Source organism: Taudactylus pleione, unplaced genomic scaffold (genome assembly GCF_031769625.1).
Source record: "Taudactylus pleione unplaced genomic scaffold, aTauple2 ptg000977l, whole genome shotgun sequence".
Taxonomy (NCBI): Eukaryota; Metazoa; Chordata; class Amphibia; order Anura; family Myobatrachidae; genus Taudactylus; species Taudactylus pleione.
The window spans coordinates 5,595,058-5,613,068 of record NW_028285378.1 but is presented as its reverse complement, the minus strand read 5'-3'; the positions used below and the strand labels follow the sequence as shown (position 1 = coordinate 5,613,068).

General features: G+C 45.1%; 1 protein-coding gene across 3 annotated transcripts in view; it reads right to left on the bottom strand.

Moving 5' to 3' along the window:
• The window catches only part of KALRN (kalirin RhoGEF kinase), a 1,228,991-nt gene that overhangs the window by 228,661 nt on the left and 982,319 nt on the right, over positions 1–18,011 (bottom strand). For all 3 annotated transcript variants that reach the window (XM_088460751.1, XM_088460749.1, XM_088460750.1), the window contains 3 exons: positions 17,839–17,908; positions 7,380–7,466; positions 6,722–6,814 (listed from right to left, as the gene is read on the bottom strand). In XM_088460751.1, coding sequence (XP_088316877.1) covers positions 6,722–6,814; positions 7,380–7,466; positions 17,839–17,908 — 250 coding nt within the window. The remainder of the gene's footprint in view (positions 1–6,721; positions 6,815–7,379; positions 7,467–17,838; positions 17,909–18,011) is intronic.

The following is an 18,011-nucleotide window of genomic DNA, read 5'->3' as shown; positions in this document are numbered from 1 at the left end:
AAGGTGAGGATGTCAGGAAGAGGAGCAATCCTTCGCTGGAACCACACTGAAAGAGCGGCGATATGGACCTTCAGTGTAGCAAGGCGGAGACCAAAGTCCAAACCCGCTTGCAGGAAAGCCAACACTCTGGCTATCCTAAACACCTGGGGGTAATAACTTCTAGGATGACACCATTCAAAGTAGGTATGCCAAACCCTGTGGTAAATACTGGCAGAGGCAGGTTTTTTTGCTCTGAGCATGGTATTAACCACAGAGCTGGAAAACCCCTTGGACTTTAGGAGGGATGTCTCAAGAGCCATGCCATCAAACACAGACGACCTAGATCCGGGTGGAGGCAAGGACCTTGAGACAACAGGTCCGGACGTAGAGGCAACAGCAACGGAGTGTCGATGGAGAGACTCTGAAGATCTGAGTATCAGGGGCACTGGGGCCACCCTGGAGCCACCAGCAGGACCATGCCTCCCTCTTGTTTGACCTTTCAAAGAACGCCAGGAAGAAGGGATAACGGGGGAAACAGGTACAGTTTGTGATTTTGACGCGTGGCCATGAGGTCCACGTCTGGAAGGCCCCACTTGTCCACTAGGAGCTGTAACACTTCTTGGTGAAGAGACCTTTTTCAGGGATGCACGTTGTGATGGCTGAGGAAGTCCGCTACCCAATATAGCACTCCTGGAATGAATACCACCGATGTGGCTGGTAGATGGCCTTCCGTCCATGTCAAGATGCGTGACACCTCTGTCATAGCCGCCTGACTTCGAGTTCCCCCTTGATGGTTTAGGTAAGCCACTGTCGTGGCATTGTCTGACTGCACCAGCACGGGCTTTCTGTGAAGCAGCAGCCTGGCTTGCTGCAGGGCCCTGAAAACTGCTCACAGTTCCAATATATTGATTGGTAGCGCAGATTTCTCTGCGGTCCACCTTCCCTGAAAGGAGTGTGGACCTGTCACTGCGCCCCAACCCTGAACACTGGCATCCGTCATCAGAAGGACCCAGTCCGAGATCCAAAAAGGACGCCCCTTGGGGAGGTGGACCGCCTGTAGCCACCAGGTTAGAGACAGGCGCACTTCCGGAGAGAGCACCATCATTGAGTCCGTATATAATGGGGTAATCCGTCCCACTTGGAGAGGATAGATTTCTGTAGAGGCTGGGAATGAAACTGGGCATACTCCACATGTCGAACACCGACACCATAGATCCCAGTAACTGCACCGCTGAGTGGACTGATACTCGGCGACTGTGAAGGCATCTGCGTACCTGCGTCTACAAAGTGGAGATCTTTTCTGCTGTCAGAAAAATCCTTTGCTGTTATGATTCCAACAGAGCTCCCAGATGGAGCATCCTTTGAGACAGAATCAGTGAGGACTTCTTCCAGTTGACCAACCACCCATGTACCTGGAGCACAAATATCGTTAGCTGCAGGTGGTGGTGAAGGACCTCTGGAGACCCTGCTAGCAGTAAGAGGTCGTCCAGGTATGGTAACAGGCGGATCCCCTGCAGCCGCAGATGGGCTGCCATTACCGCCATGTCCTTTGTAAACACCCGAGGTGCAGTTGCAAGGCCAAACGGTAGAGCCTGAAACTGGAAATGTTGTTGTGACACAGCAAACCTGAGAAAACATTGGTGAGTTGTAATTGGAATATGCAGGTAAGCATCCTGGATATCCAGACACACCATAAAATCCCCAGGTTCCATATCCAGTATAACTGAGCGTAGGGTTTCCATCCTGAACCTGGGTATCCTGAGGAATTTGTTCAGGGACCTCAGATTATAGGATGGTAAGAACCGTAGGATGGTAAGAACCGTTTGGTTTTTGGACTAGAAAAAGGCTGGAATAATACCCCGTTCCCCTTTGGGACATCAGGACCGGTACAATGACTCCTGCCTGCAGCATGGATTGTACCACCTGTTGAATAGCCAAAGCCTTGTCCGCATTTTTCAGAAGTCCTGTGAAAAAGAATTGATGGGGAGGCCTTCTGCGAAAGCAGAGGGCATACACAAGAGAGACCACTTCCCTCACCCAGGAATCTGTAGTAGTCTGACACCAGTACTGGGCGAACTGAAGAAGTTAGCCTCCCACCCTGGGGTCCCACAGGAGGAGGCCTGTCCCGTCAAGCGGAGGGCTTGTCATCAAGCCTTGCAGCCGGACGTCTGGTACTTCATAGCTGCTTTTCAGGCCTGGCAGATTTCTTGGCAGTGGATGGCCTAGGAAAGGACTGAGTTCTAGCCTTACCTGGGGTACGATAGGTCCGAAAGGATGGAGCCCGAGCCCCCGAAGAGGCTGGAGCCGAAGGCAAACAAGCCAACTTAGCTGCTGCTAAGGTATTCACGATCTTGTCCAAATCAGGGCCAAACAAGACTTTACTGTCATAAGGCAAACATTCCAACCCTTCTTGGATTCCGCATCAGCCCTCCAAGAACGGAGCCACAGAGAGCGGCGACCCGCAATGGCCGCCGAAGAAATCCTGGCAATTAGTAAGCCAATATCCAATGCTGCCTCATTTATATAGGCAGCAGAATCTCGGAGGTTCCCCACAAGATTCAGCTGTTCTCTGGTAGCATCTTGGGCTAAGGATGTTTCCAGGCTGTTATCCCAACATTCCATGGTCCGAGCCACGCAGCAAATGGCCATAGCTGGTCTGCACGCAACCCCCGAAAGTGAATAAACAGATTTAAGGCAGACCTCTACCTTCCTATCTGTAACATCCTTCAGGGATGACATGGAAGGCATAGGAAGCGTTGCGCTTCTTACCAAGCGCGTGACATGGGAATCCACCGCCGGTGGAGTCTCCCACTTGGAAAAATAATTCTCAGCAAAAGGATAAGCAGAGACTAGACGCTGCTACGGTTGATAAGGTTTTCCAAGCTACCTCCAAGTGATTCACCAATTGGTCAGACAATGGGAATGTAGCCTCAGTCACCTTTTCTTCCATGAAATATGCATGCCTATATTTAGGCGCAGGAGGCTCATCCTCCTCAATGATCAGGGCTGCCTTTACAACTTGTATTAAGGGGCCTATCCATTAGCAGATAAATTGAATGACTGAACGATATATCGTTCAGTCGTTCAATTTATCTGCTATGGATAGGCCCTGAAGGATGACAGATGCACACTCCCGCGGCCGATACATTGAATCTTTCATCTCTCCAACATGTTGGTCAATTATCGCATATTGCTGCCAGAAATTAGAAATATCTGGCAGTTTATATGCAGTAAACGATGAAAGATATTAGCAGCAGCTACAGAGCGCTGCAGAGAAAAAAATCCACTCCCTGAATGATGTCATGCGATATCGTTCATCGTTCGTATTTTGCCAAAATCTGTCATGTACATGACAGATATCTTTCAGCACAGCCACCGGAATTTTCAATAGATATCTTTTGTGTTTCATCTTTCAGAAAAACATCTGCTAATGGATAGGCCCCTTTAGCCCTGGAATATATATTATATGACTTGACCCCTGCCTCCAGAGGAGGGGGCTCAGAGTCAGACTCATCCAGAAGCAGTCCATCATCAGATGACACATCATCTTCATCCCATACAGTAGATTGCGACGACAACAAGACCCTTTTAGCTGGTCTGCTGACGGGTGCGTCAGTCTGCCATACCTCAGTCGCACCCTGCAATATAGCAGGAACTGTATTAACCTGCTGGGGGGGGGCAATAACTGTGTAGATGCAGGTGGTTGCACCAGATTTTGTTGGTAAAAAATGCTGCTGTTGAACACTGAACTGTGGAAACACAGGAGGGCCTGCCAAACGCCCTTCAATGGTTGTTAGTGCTTTTGCAAAGCACTCCCATGGCGGCTCCTGCTGAGCGGCAGAAGTCGCAGAGGGACCTGGAGGAGTGTAACACCACATACATAACTCCTCAGAGGCTATGTCCCCTGCCCCTAACACCACTGTACATTTTTACAGAGCAGCTTAATAGGGACTGAATTAGTCATATCACTCTCACTGCCTGACACAGTGAAGAGGATATCACTTTATAACTGAGACTGCGTCTCAGCTTGCGACTTTTGCCACACCAGCACAACACCAGTGCTATGGCTCGGAATAGCAGAATAGATACAGGGATAGCAAAAAATGAATGACAGTTTTTAGAAAAGAAAACAGACAGGCAGCGCTAGCATGCAGTCGCAAACAAATGCAGAAAACAACAATATCTGCACTTAATGGCACTATCTTAAGTCAACTACAGAGACTTAGTGTTTAGTAGGACAAAAGTGCTACATACACTGACCACCAACCAGAGGAGAGGTATATAGGGAGATCCGTACTCTGCACCACCTGTCGAGATCAGCGACACACAGTCAGGAGAATAACCGTCGAAGAACTCATGGGGAGGTGGAGCCAGAAGAACAACGCTGTCACAGCCAAGCCAGACCGCAGTGGAAAAGGCGCGCTGAGCAGCGGGGAGGAGCCGGCTGTTAAACAGGGAAGGCTGTCACCCCTGGCCAGCGTTTAACCCCTGCGATGCTGGAGTGTTCCACAGAACTCCAGTCCCAAGTCCCAGACGGCTTAGTGTGGACGCAGGACTCAGTGCCTGGCCACACTTGCTGTCATCCCCAGGTGTGTCCTCCAACCCTGGAGGAAAAAGACTGCGACTTGGCACGCACCACCGCAGTGCGTGTCACTTACCTGCACCCCGTAGCGTCCGGCCGCAGTCTAGGGATCCTCTGGGGTCACTGCTAGCCAAGACCCCAGAGGCCTGTCGAGAGGCACATATCAGTACCGGCATCTCAGCACCAGAGGGGTGATGATGCGGCAGCACGAACTTCCACTGGACTGTTTGCGCTGACCGCACTTAGAAAGAACTTCAAATCTTCAGGGGCTGTTAGTAACAACCCCACTACGATACAGTGACCCGACTCCGGCCGGGCACCAAACGAAACTGAGGAGCCTCCGGCCCGGGGGCGGGGTATAGAGGGATGCCCCGTTGCTACCTGGGAGAAAAATTAACTGCGTGGTGTCCGGATGTCTTCACCATCACCTATACCCCCAAGGTTTCCTGTGGACCTTCTATGGACCCAAACCGACGGGACACCTGAAGCTTTTTATCTGGGTGTTCCCAAGCCATAGCCAAGAGAGAATCCAGTTCTACTGAAACTGGAAAAGAGGAAACCTGTCTTTGTTTCTTCAAAAAGAAAGACGGCCGTGCAGGACCTTTGTCCTCCTCCTCCATCTCTAATACCTGGCGGATTGCAGAAATCAATGCCTCTATCCCCTGGGACACAGGCTTAGGCTCCTTCTGGAGCTGCTCCTCTGCCAAATCCTGAGCATATTCGCACTCTTCTAGAGCAGGCATATCCTCCTCCTCCGACTGGAGGACTGAGGGTAACAGTCTCTTAGAGATCTGTTGTAAGAGTCCCGCGTACGTGGCACGGGACATTGTCATGGCTTTTGTGTTCCCTAAGGACCTCGCCCATGCCGGTTCCTCTAGAGAAGCCAACCTGGAAGCCTCTCTATTCTTACAAGAAGCCTCCAGCTTCTTATAAGGATAGAGAGGCTTCACACTTGCTCTAACAGCGCTCCTAGCAGCGCTAAAAACGCTAGGCACAGATATGTGCTCTAAATGCTCTCCTAACCAGCCTGAACCCCACTGATCACTTAGTCAGGTTAGGCTGTCTCAGCGCTGCAGTGCAGCTATCAGCAGCAGCAGGAGTGTTAGAGGGATCTCCGTAGAAGGGATCCGTGTAATGGCCGCCAGCATGAGTCTCTGAAGCGCTGGGGCAGCTGGGAGGAAGAAGCAGTCTCGGGAGATAAGCTCCTCCCCCCGCTATGGCGCCCATTTTAAACATCGATGCTCTTCTACTTTGATATGTCCTAAGGAGAAGTCTGGAAACATGACCAGCTCCCTCGGGAACAAACTAAGACTGGGCTTGTAGGGGGGTATAGAGGGGGAGGAGCTAGTCATACTTCTAAATTTTAAAGTGTCAGCTCCCACTTAGCAAACGTCTATACCCCACTGTCATGAAGCCTCCAGTGTCCCCTAGTGGATGAAGGAGAAATAACATTGTCTTTTACAGGAAAACTAGAGGCCCCAGCAAGCCTCCCCAGCATGCTGGTACTTGTAGAACCACAAGTACCAGCATGCAGGGCAATAAGGGCCTACTGGTATCTATAATTCACCTGCAAAATAAATATTAAATCAAACCCAACACACACACATCGTGAAAGTAGAACTTTATTACACTCCCACATACTTACAATCCCTATACACGTCCTCTAGGCATCCATGTCTTTATAAAATTGAAAAAGGCGAAGTTTCGACCCACAGATATAAGTACCGTCCTCTAAGGATGGTTTTTCCCGAATGTCAGCTAAGCCGCGGAATTTCACTGAACGGTTCTCACCCTTGACTTCAAACGTGAGAACCACTAGGTTTTGTGTAAGACACACCTGCTCATGCATGAAGCAGTTCTATTATTTTGGGGATTTGATGTTTGATTTGGAACTTGGCATGAAAAAAGCTGTGGCTGCTGCATTGTAGTACATCGTATATAGATTACTACTCAATCACACACAAATATACAAGTGTTACAAATTAAAAGGAATCAGTGCAGTCTTGTGGAATGATTTGTCGCATCATATTGCGACGAAGATGCATTTTTGGTTGAAAAATAGGCATGACATAAACAGAGTCACACGGGACCTAATGCACAGAGAAGGTCTGTAGCAAAAGTGTATGAGGACATATCTGTATGGGAATTTTTTATGCTGACCTTGAGAAGCAGCTGGTACTTGGTTATCCGCTGGATCGGCTTAATGAGGAAGTCACTGATTGTGAACCTCTGGTTAAGTTCCTGCAGTACTTCCTGCAGAAAGGGTAGAATTGCAAATCAATCCTTAGATTTATATTCGCAGAAATGTCCTACAATTACTTATACAGGTAGAAGTATAGACCAATCCTCTACTTGTTCTGTTCTGCCCTGAAATGTATTAGTAAGACAGAAGGAGCCTATACTAGTTCAAAATCCTCAATGGTAATGCCATGGGTCTCGATTTGTACCTAGACTGCTGCAAAAGTGCAGAGAAGAAGCCTGCATCGCTGCATAGGAGGAGGGGAGTGAAACTGGCACCTTCTTTGCATACTATGGGGTACAACTGAGGTGCCTAATATTGCAGAACAATACAACATTTTTTAAATGAGATAAAGTGTTAGAGAAGGTTAATATTTGGGGCATACGTTGCAATGTAATTTTCACTCCCCCTAATTACATTGCATAGTCTCTGAGTAGGCAGACCTCAAGTCTTATTTTTTAATGAGATGCATACATCAGAAAGTTTATTTGTCAGATAGGCAAGGTGTCTGAGAGTCCTGCTGTCAGATATCAGGGAACTAAAGTACAGTAATCTAAAATGCTAAACAGCTTCTCTTACCTCAAAGTAAGAGTCATACTCAGCAACCACGTATTCCGAGCGAGGTTTATTTTGGCAGTACACGACATACATGTGTAATTTTCTCTCCTGGACAGATACAGAACAAAAGATGTGTGTGTTCACAAAATGCGCTCAATGACCAAGCTGCCTTAGCAATCTACCCCCTCATAATGTCACCCAACACTATAAGCAGGGGGACTTATAGTAAAATATATTACATATAAATAATGATCAATACATTCTTTTATAGTCTTGTGTGGAAAAGAATTCAATCAAATCTCCTCTCAATAAGGTCCTCAATGGGCAAAAGTGCATTCGATACACAGTATGTGAAAAAAAAATATTAACAGCAAATAGTGTAATACTTCCTAAGACTGAAGTCCATTAAGTGTAATGGAACAAGCAACGTGAGAGAAATCCACCACCTTATGTATTCCAATATTCTTGCGGGGATCATCAATTTTATACGATATACAGTACTTGTCAAAAGTCTGAGCACACCACCTGAAGTCAAAAAGAAGCTTGTTTATCGTACATTCTGCTACTTGTGTATGAATGGAGTATGATAAAAATAACAAAATATATTATTTCCGTACTGCTGCAACCTGGAAAAACGATAGAAATGTGTAAAAAATGATTATACTATAATAATGGCCACAGTAGCCATGCCGCTTATACTCATAATAAATGCCCACGGTAGCAGTGCCACTTATACACATAATAATGCTACACACATGCAGTACACACACTCCACCACATATACACTAGGAAGGGTATCAGATGTTTGACCGCTACGGAAATAGGAAGGGAGTTGCGGAAAAGTGTCTTTCTTTATAAACGGACAGAGAATTTAAGAGTTGCAAAGAGCTCTTGGCGAGCAACTTTGCAGCTCAAGTGGCATGTGACACAGTAATGTCTCATCCTTCAGTTTCTCCAGCAACTGCGGCTGCCAGGAAAAAGCTCAGTTTTCCTAAGAGAACCACTGGTAATGCAGATGAGTCGACACAACATTTTGACATTTGGTTGAGTCTAAAAGAATTGGCTAAAATTTGAAACACCTCAACTGTGACTCCATTGGATACAGTCACTATTCAAAAAATGGTTGAGAATTATTTTAATGGGCATGTCAGACAGTCCCTTTGTCTACTGGCAGGGGAAAAAGGCAATATGGAGGCCCTTGTACAAACTGCCTTTGCTTTATTTAAGCTCCCTACCCTCCAGTGTGTACTCTGTACAGTACAGTGTGTACAGTGTGCACAGCTGAGAACCTCGTCAGCGATTGGCGTAGGCTATTTCCTCAAAATGCGAAAAAGATGATGTTCATCAAAATAAACTAGAAATCTCACGAGGAAGACCTTTGCCGGCAATTACGTCAAATTACAGAGGCACCTGAAATGGTGGATTCCAGCGTGGACATATTAATATTGTGTGAAGATGATGTACACACTGATGAGAGTGAGGATGATAAATAGCGACAAAATATTGGCTCTGTAGAGCCAGTCTATACATAGAGATCATTGCCAGCAATATCAGCTGCCCATTGGTAGCTTGTTTTGTGGGGGCACAAACAAACCAATCACTTCAGCCACAAGTGGCAGTCCCTGTCGCTGAAGTTATTGGTTTGTTAAACTGTGCATGTCCTGTTTAATATACAACACAAGGGTGGGTCAAGGACAATTCCATCTTGCATCTCATTTCTTTGCACTACGCGCTGTTTGGGGAATTGCTTACTGTCTTTTTGCATAGACGACATACATTTCTAAAGTCTAACAGCTAATGATGAGAATGGCAAGTGCTCACATGCAGGTGCTTAACGCGTTTCTGTACACTTGCCATTCTCGATCTTTGCTGCACACCTACGGTGTTATCACCACATGATACGGTGTTATCGTTATGCCACCTTGCAACCACCCGAATTGGGACATTATCGGAACTATAAGCCAGCTATGAAGATGCCTCTGATGAGAGCCCGTTATCACTGACATGAGCTTTCCAGCAATTACCTGCAAGCTACTTATAGCCCACAGGCGGTCATACTATCGTTTTGCCGGGACATAAACTGGGCTTAATTGCTTGCTACAGCGGCTCAAAAAACTGAACAACAAGCCGGGATCAATATATCTTTACAGCTGCGATACATGCTGGGATTAAACAGCCTACCTACCACCGGGACCATACAGTCTGCCCATTGGCTGCCGCAACTGAGTGCCAACTGCAATCACTGTTAACATCTACAGTCGGAGGCTCATTTCTGTCACCTGCCTGGCAACATCAAAGGTACTGTGCAGTTTTTGTCCACAGGGGATTTTTTCTTCTGCAGACAAGCTCGAACCTGTTGGGTATTTTCTGCCTTCCTTACCTGCTATTTTATTAAGGTCACCTTGGACTGTGTGACAGATTTAGAGACATTTGTATTTTTTTCTATCATATACAGAATCACTGAGCAAACCACACTAAGCTTGCTCTGTGAAAACATCCCAGCTGGAGATTGATCTACACCCAGTGTGTTACACATATCGCTTAGAATCCTAATTGGGTTGTAGCCAATCTATACAGCTAATATTTTTTTTTATCAAGCGGTCTATTAAATGTACTACGTATATTGTTTTACTAGGGTAACACTGCAACAAAGCGTTATGCATGCAGATACACCCGCAGTCGCTGTGTGAATAAGACGCATTTGAAGTTAAAAAGATGTACAAAAAGACACTCAGCGCTACAGAGTCACACTAAGCTCCTGCCTTATGTGTGGCGCAACTTGTAGCGCACGGAGGATAGATGTATGTGGGCATATCTGTATGCTGATGCAGGTGTGTTAATGAGTGTAGACAGACATAGCCGTAACTAGACTTTTTGGTGCCCTGGGCCAGAATGAGCATTGGCGCCCCCTCCCTATTTTTCAAATAGGGACATAAGACACACGCCTGAAAAAAGGTGTATGGCCTCATGGGGAAGGGCCATAAAATATCTGATTTTTCCCGTACGATGATGAAGGATTGTCGCTCCCGTTGTACCACTGTTATCCAAGTGTCACTGCCAAATACAGTGTGAATCCATTGATGAAATGTGTGTGTCAAATAAAAGAGGATGTGACTGAAGGTGCGTGGGAAGGTGGCCAGATGGAGGAAGAGTCAGCCAGAGAGGAGATAGGTGCAACCAGGAGATGCCAGGGAAAAAGAAAAGGAAGCTACAAGTGAGAACGATTATAAACAGAATATTGACAGGCCCGAACAGCACCCCCTGCCCTGCTCCATGGCACATGTAGCACCACCCTAGTTACGGCCCTGCAGACAGGCTTAGGGTGTGTGTGTGGGGGGGGTGCATTTATTGAGTGCTGACAGGGTAAGTATGTGTGTTTGTAGTTTTAACAAGTGCTGGCAGGGTGAGGTGTGTGTGTGTGAGGGAGGGGGAGGTTAATTGGTGCTGTCATACTGTATAATGGGGGCAAAGATGCGTGTCAAATATGTATTGGGGCATGGATGTGTGGCGTAATGTATTGTGGGCACAGCTGTATGGCATATAAAGAAGTTGGGGCACATGTGTGGCATATGTATTAGGGACATTGTATAGCATAATTCACGGCAGTGTCATACACAGCTGTGTGACATATGTATGGGAGGCATTGATGTATAGCATAATTATGAATTGGTGATACAGCTGTGTAGCATACTCGTACAATGACTTTATGGCACAGATATATGGCATATTATGAATTGTGGGCAGTGTTATGAGGCACATTATGATTTTGGGGCTCTGCTGTGTGGCATATTATTTGGGCCATTTCTATATAGTATATTATGAATTTGGGACACTGCTGTGTGGCATATTAAAAGTTGGCATCACTAATGTGTGGCATAGTATGGCATAGTACTGGAGGAAGCAGGGGCGGTGGATGAAATGTTGCATAGGGCACCCAGACACCTTGCACCGGCCCGGTCTGCTGTACCGTTTAGTATCTTTCACACAATTTCTCCCATTGCCCTCTTTTATTTGTTAATAAACGTGATTTGTTTATTGAATGAACATACAATTTGTTTTTTCTGTAGATGGACGCTTTGCGCAGTCAAAATGTACTAGTTCATATTTTTGGGATATTGCACATTTCTCTTACCTTAACAGCAAGACTGCTGAAGTACATAAGGTGGAGTATTTCTCTCACGTATTTTGTTCCATTACACTCAATGGACTTCAGTCTCAAGACATATAACACTATTTTCTGTTAATATTTTTTTTAACATGTATGGAATGCACTTTTGCCTATTGAAGACCTTATCGACTGGAGTCCAGGGATTTGATTGAAGGCTGGTCCACACAAGACTATGTATTGAACATTTTTTATACACAGTCGAGTCACATTATCATGACAACCAGCTAATAGCTAGAGTAACCGCTGTGTGCAGCACGGAAAGCAGCTAGATGAGCTGGGAGTCACTCAATAAGGTGCTGGTAGGTTGGCACAGGTATCTGGAGCCATGTTGACTGCAGTACATCCCACAGCTGCTGGAGGGTGCGTGGTTGAGTATCCATAGAGCGAACACAACGATCAAGGTGGTCCCACAATTCCTCAATTGGGTTCAAGTTTGGGGAATTAAGGGGCCAAGGAAGTACTTGGAAGTCTAGTTCGTGCTCGTCCAACCACTGTTGGACATTTCTAGCTGTGTAACATGTCGCATTGTCTTGCTGGAAGATCCCATCCGCCTCAGGGAATACAATCAGCATGTATGGGTGTACGTGCTCTGCAAGGATGGATTAATAACCAAATCGGTTGAGGTTGCCTGCCACATGGATGAGTGGGCCCAGAGAATTCCATGAAAACATTCCCCAGACCATAGCGCTGCCACCACCAGCTGGTGTTCTTCCAGCAATGGTTGCAGGGTGTTTGTTCTATGTTTATTGCCTGAATTGCTAACATCCATCCGTTCGATGAAGCAGAAAATGTGACTCATCGGAGAAGACAACCCTTCGCCAATTAGCGGAGGTCCAATTCCAATACAAGCGTGAAAATTGAAGCTTTTTCCGCAGATGCACCATCGTTAGCATAGGTGCAGTGACCATCCGGTTGCTTCGGAGCCCCATAGGTAGCAGGGTTCGCTGAACTGTCGTTGTAGACACATGTCTGATGGCTCTCAGGTTCATTCTGACGGTGAGCTGCTCCACTGTAGCGTGTCGGTCGGCCCTCATGCACCTTCGTTGCCGACGTTCACCTCTCAAAATCATTGGCATGTGGTGCTTCTTTAGTTTCCACGTCGGTTATTCGCAATGGTGCCATTTGTCCAGTCACGATACACCTTCATCACAGCAGCACGTGAACAATTCACAAACTGCGCTGTTTCAGAAATACTGCCACCCTTGGCCCGAAAGCCAATAATCATCCCTTTTTGCAACTCCGATAAATCTTCCCTTTTACCTATGACAGCAACGAGTGATATGTGTGCAGACGGCCTATCGCACACCTTATATACCCACCCACGCCAGCGCACAACATGTGACATACTTCATGGGCTACGCGCTGCCGACGTCAAATGTAGGAGGTGGTCATAATAATGTGACTCGACTGTGTATATATAATATACATAATTAGAATTAGTTGAAAACAACACTAGGGGTAGTTCTGGAGCAACGTCGGGGATGAGTCAGTTCTGTAAAACAACTGTGCATCAAATTCTAAATCTAGCTCAGTATGAATTATATTTATACAGACTTGATATAGCAGACACTGTGCAAAGTAAGACATATGTTCTGTATATTCACATGACCACCCAGAGCTATAGCGAGCGTCCATGATGATGGTCGCGATGGTCAGCGGGCTTGCGACGGAGACCCTGCGGTAGGGTCTCGCTCCCTCCATCGTGCGCATGCGCAGTGGGGTAACATCGACCGACTTGCGAGCGTCCTGCGCTCGCGAGCGGGTCTGAATGACCCCCTGAATACTCTTGGGGTAAAAAGTGCTTTAAAAATAGGGTTAAAAGGTTGAAATTTGAATGGTCGACACAATAAAGGTCGACAAATTGTTTTTCATGATTTTTAGGGTTAAGGGTAGGTTTAGGGCTAGATTTAAGTTTAGTGTTAAGTTAAAATAATTATTTTTAAAATCACGTGTCAACCTTTATTGTGTCGACCATTTAACTCTGTCGACCTAAGTCACTTTTGACCAATTACCTGTCAACCTATTTGGCTGATGACCTATTGACTGTCGACCTTTTTTAGTGTAGACTTATCAATCCACACCCGGTGCTGCTGGCGTGTTGGTAGTGAATGCGGGTAAGGAGGAGTGTGTGTCTGAGCGCTGCAGGGATTGGAGTATTGGCAGTGAATGCGAGCAGAGAGGGGGACCAACAACTATCTTGTCTCCGGGCTCCTCGTATGAACTTACGCCCCTGTACACTATACTGACCATATAGGCTACATAGGTGTACACAATAATCCACTCCTGCACTGAACTCACAGCAAGGTGTATACACTACACTGCCCATGCAGGCAGGGGTGGATGTAGACTTTTCTTTTAGAGGGGACAGTTAAAGAATAAATCCTGACTCCTCCCACTCTTTACTCATTCCTCCTCCCACTTCCAGTCCTGGCTCTTCCCATTTTCAGGCAGTTAGCTCACATCATAACTTTGTATTCATTCGTATCTTCATTCATTATTAATCTTTTTACTTTTTCTATTTTATTTTCCTTTCTTTACAATTTTCACTCTCCCTTGTCTTTATGACCCTACTAAGCAATCTGCTCCTTCTCCCGATCAGCTCCATGAGGCAACTTGTCCCTTGTTTCTATAATGTAGTGTATATAGTGACTATATGACCAAATATGTATTATATGCCCATAACTCTCTCCCCTCACCCCATATATATTATATGCCATCACTCCCTCCCCTCACCCGCTATGTATTAAATGGTCATCATTCCCTCCCCTCACCCCCTATATATCATATGCCCATGAATCCCTCCCCTTATTCCCTATATATTTTTTGCCCATCATCCCCCTTCTCATCCCTTATATATTTTTTGCCCATCACCCCCATATATTGTATACGTCTTGGGAGCCAGCCAGGGGTTAATAGCAATAAAAGAGGCCTTCAAATGTGACAGACTGTTTCTCCCTCCAAGCACAACAATAAGTGCCATGTTGGAGCTATTAGCAGCACTGCTTAGCTATGCACACAGCATACAGTGTGACAGTGCTGCTCTCCAGACAACCACAACCTCTAATGTAGAAGACATGGGTTTGCTGGTTTTTCATGATGCTGCCAATGCCTCATGGGATTTGTAGTATATCTTTTACTGCTCAGAGTCTGAGCAGTAAAAGATAAACTACAAATCCCATGCTACTCCCCCTCCTTCTCTGGCCAGCTGTTTGATTCTGGCTGACAGCTGACTGCCTGCCTGCTTGTGACTGCCACGGCCTGGTCTCGGCTACCACCTGCAGCTTACACCATGCCCGGCCACTGCTTTCCCAGAGCTGCACTGCTGCTGCCTACAGGTACAGGATCAGTAGGAGGGGCTGTGTGTTACGGGGGGCGATCACCCTCATCTCCCCTGCGCTGGATCCACCACTGCTTACAGGCTACAGACTTCAATTGACAAAGCCACTCTCTGATGAAACGTGTATCTTGACCACGGAGCCCCCGCTGTGCACGTGGGGACTCCATTGACAGCACACCACCACTATAGCAGACTCATCATGGTAGGGCAAACTACATCAGGTTAATGTGCAGAGAGTGGTTGAACAATGTGTATATAGAATCACCTTTAGTTGACTAATCATGAGGCAGTGGTATATAAGGCATATTTAAGAGCGTAAAAAAATCAACCTTATATGTATAAATAATCAATAATAATAATTCTGAATAGATCATATAGTATAAAAAGATTTTGTTTAAATATACTGAAATTGATGCAAACAATAAACAGTTTAAAAGTCAGAATAGACTGAATTGTGAGTCTCAGATAAATAAAATTGTATATATGAGAATTCTCTGGCACGTCACTGTAATTTCAGAGTTACCTAACCTGCAGGTCGGTGTAATCAATGATCCGTATCCCGCTTGATGATGGATAACTGTTGATTGCTCCCTGTGGGGATGTTAGCTCAATAGCTAGACAATTGGAACAGCATTTCAGGGGGGATTTCTGCAGTCTGGTGGATAGATGTTAGTAGAAATCCATGTCCCACAGATTGAGATGTGATGTAGACAGGTGGTATCTCCCGGCGATGGTAACAGCTCGGCCGCTGAGCAACTTAGTGCGTGATGAACGGGAGATCCTATAATCCTGTTGAGGAATATGACCGGGGTCCAACTGGATGGTTTGGGGACAATGGTATAATGTTTGTCCCATGAAAAGTGCCAAGTCTTGATCCAAGATTTGCAAGTAGGGTCCTGTCTAACGTGTTTCCCTGTGTAAAACAAATGCCGTTCATCACGCATTAAGTTGCTCAGCGGCCGAGCTGTTACCATCGCCGGGAGATACCACCTGTCTACATCACATCTCAATCTGTGGGACATGGATTTCTACTAACATCTATCCACCAGACTGCAGAAATCCCCCCTGAAATGCTGTTCCAATTGTCTAGCTATTGAGCTAACATCCCCATAGATTATGGGGACATGGTTATTTTATTGTAGACTCAATATGGTACCTTTTTCCTTTCAGGGACTCGCTGGGTGTTATGACCTCACTAATTTTGGGCCACCCACTGCGCTGTCTCAGACAACAGTGGGGTGAGAATGACCTACTGTATACACACACAATCTCTCTCCCCATATCTTTCTTATTTTGGGATTGGAGCTTCCTGAACCGCTCACCTCATATTCTCTGAGATTATGGCCCGTATTCTATTAGGGAGCGAAAATGTCCATGCTGGACTTCTTGCTCCACATCGGAGCTTTTCTGGGGATAAAGTATCGGGCGCATGCCCGCTTTATCCCCGTATTCAATTTAAAATGAGCGAAAACGGGACCCGGCGAATTGGGATATACGAAAAAAAATGGGAATTTTCGGGATATAATTGTAGGACCCCCTTAAAGATGTCCAGACATGGGGGATCACTATGGGTACCCCAGTTTTTGCCTGCAGAAGAAAGTCGGGTTTTTAAATAGCCGTGGCAGGTATTTTTTTCCCGACACTGAAGAAGTGATGCATAAGAGCACTTAGGATTTTTTTTCCGTTTTTTAAGTGGTCCCATCAAGTTTGGGGTACATGAAAATGGGTACTAGCATATTTTTAATTCCCTAAAGTAATTTTTAAAAAATTCAGCAAAAATGCACCTGCCGCTAATAGCCTATTCTAGAAAACACCTGCCGCATATTTGCAGAATAGCCCTGTACCTATTTCCCTATTTTTAAACACTGTTTCCCCCTTTTTTTTTTCACCCAAAATTTTTTATTTATTTTTTTGGGGTGTCCCTATTTTTTTTTTTTACTTATTTTGACAGTTTATTATTAAATGACATTTCCGGGGGTGCAGGCTATTTTTTTTAAGCCTGCACCCCTAAACCCCAATTCTGCACATTTTTTCCATGTAAAACATGGTGAAAACTTATCCCCGTTTTTTTCAAAGACTTTTCGAACCTGCGAAAAGTCTTTGAAATTGAATGCGGGGGTAATTGAAATAGGCGAAAATGACGTCATCAGCGATAGATTATCGCCGACTCACCTGATACTAATTACTGTGGTATTTAAATACTGCCTTTACCACACCTTAAGCAATCCAGATTAGTGAAACTACATTGATCAACAATTTTGACTCCTACATGGATATTTTGCACCTAGTCTGAAAGAATATTTACTTTACAGATGCATAAAAAAAGATACTATGTTGAGATGATTGATATATGAGGAACAATACTGTCCTAAATTTAGATCTGAATATTAATTTGTTTGCTTTATTTCCTCCTCAGTAGATTATAGATTATTAACTGTTAATCATCTGTTATTAATTCATATGTGGTTGGATTGTGCGGGTCTTACAGACATTGGGATATTTTTCACTTGTATAAAATATATACAGTATACAAACTTAAAACTTCACCTTGGCTACAGCTGCATCAGAACCAATTAGGGGTGGTTTCCCTTACATTTTGTATTGTAGTATTGGTACCCTGGGTTATTAAATCTATTTACACGAATATTGACCACTCTCTTATGTGCTGTTTGATATTATACAAATGTTTGCTTTTTTTAATAGAACATTGTGCAATTATTGTATGTATATTATTGTATGTTTATAATTTAAGTTTTTCGTTTCCTATGATTATTTTATGACAAAACATTAAAAGTTAAGTTTAACTATCCAAGGTAGATTCTTGTACCCCAAAAAGAGAGTACTTTCTTTCCCTTTTTCTACAGGCTACATAGAGTGTAGACAATAATCCACTCCTATACTGTGCACACAGCAAGGTGTATACACTACACTGGCCATATATATGCTACATAGAGTGTATACAATATTCCACTCACGTGTTTAATGAAAAGCTGGGCGAGACGCTCTGGCTCCGGAAGACATTTCTGGAGTTCACCCATGAAAAAGCTGATGGGAAAAAAAGATACAACTTTCTGAGATGATGCTTCAGGAAATAAATCCATTTTCACTCATAATGGGGCCAATACAACAGTCTATTAGAAGAATAGAT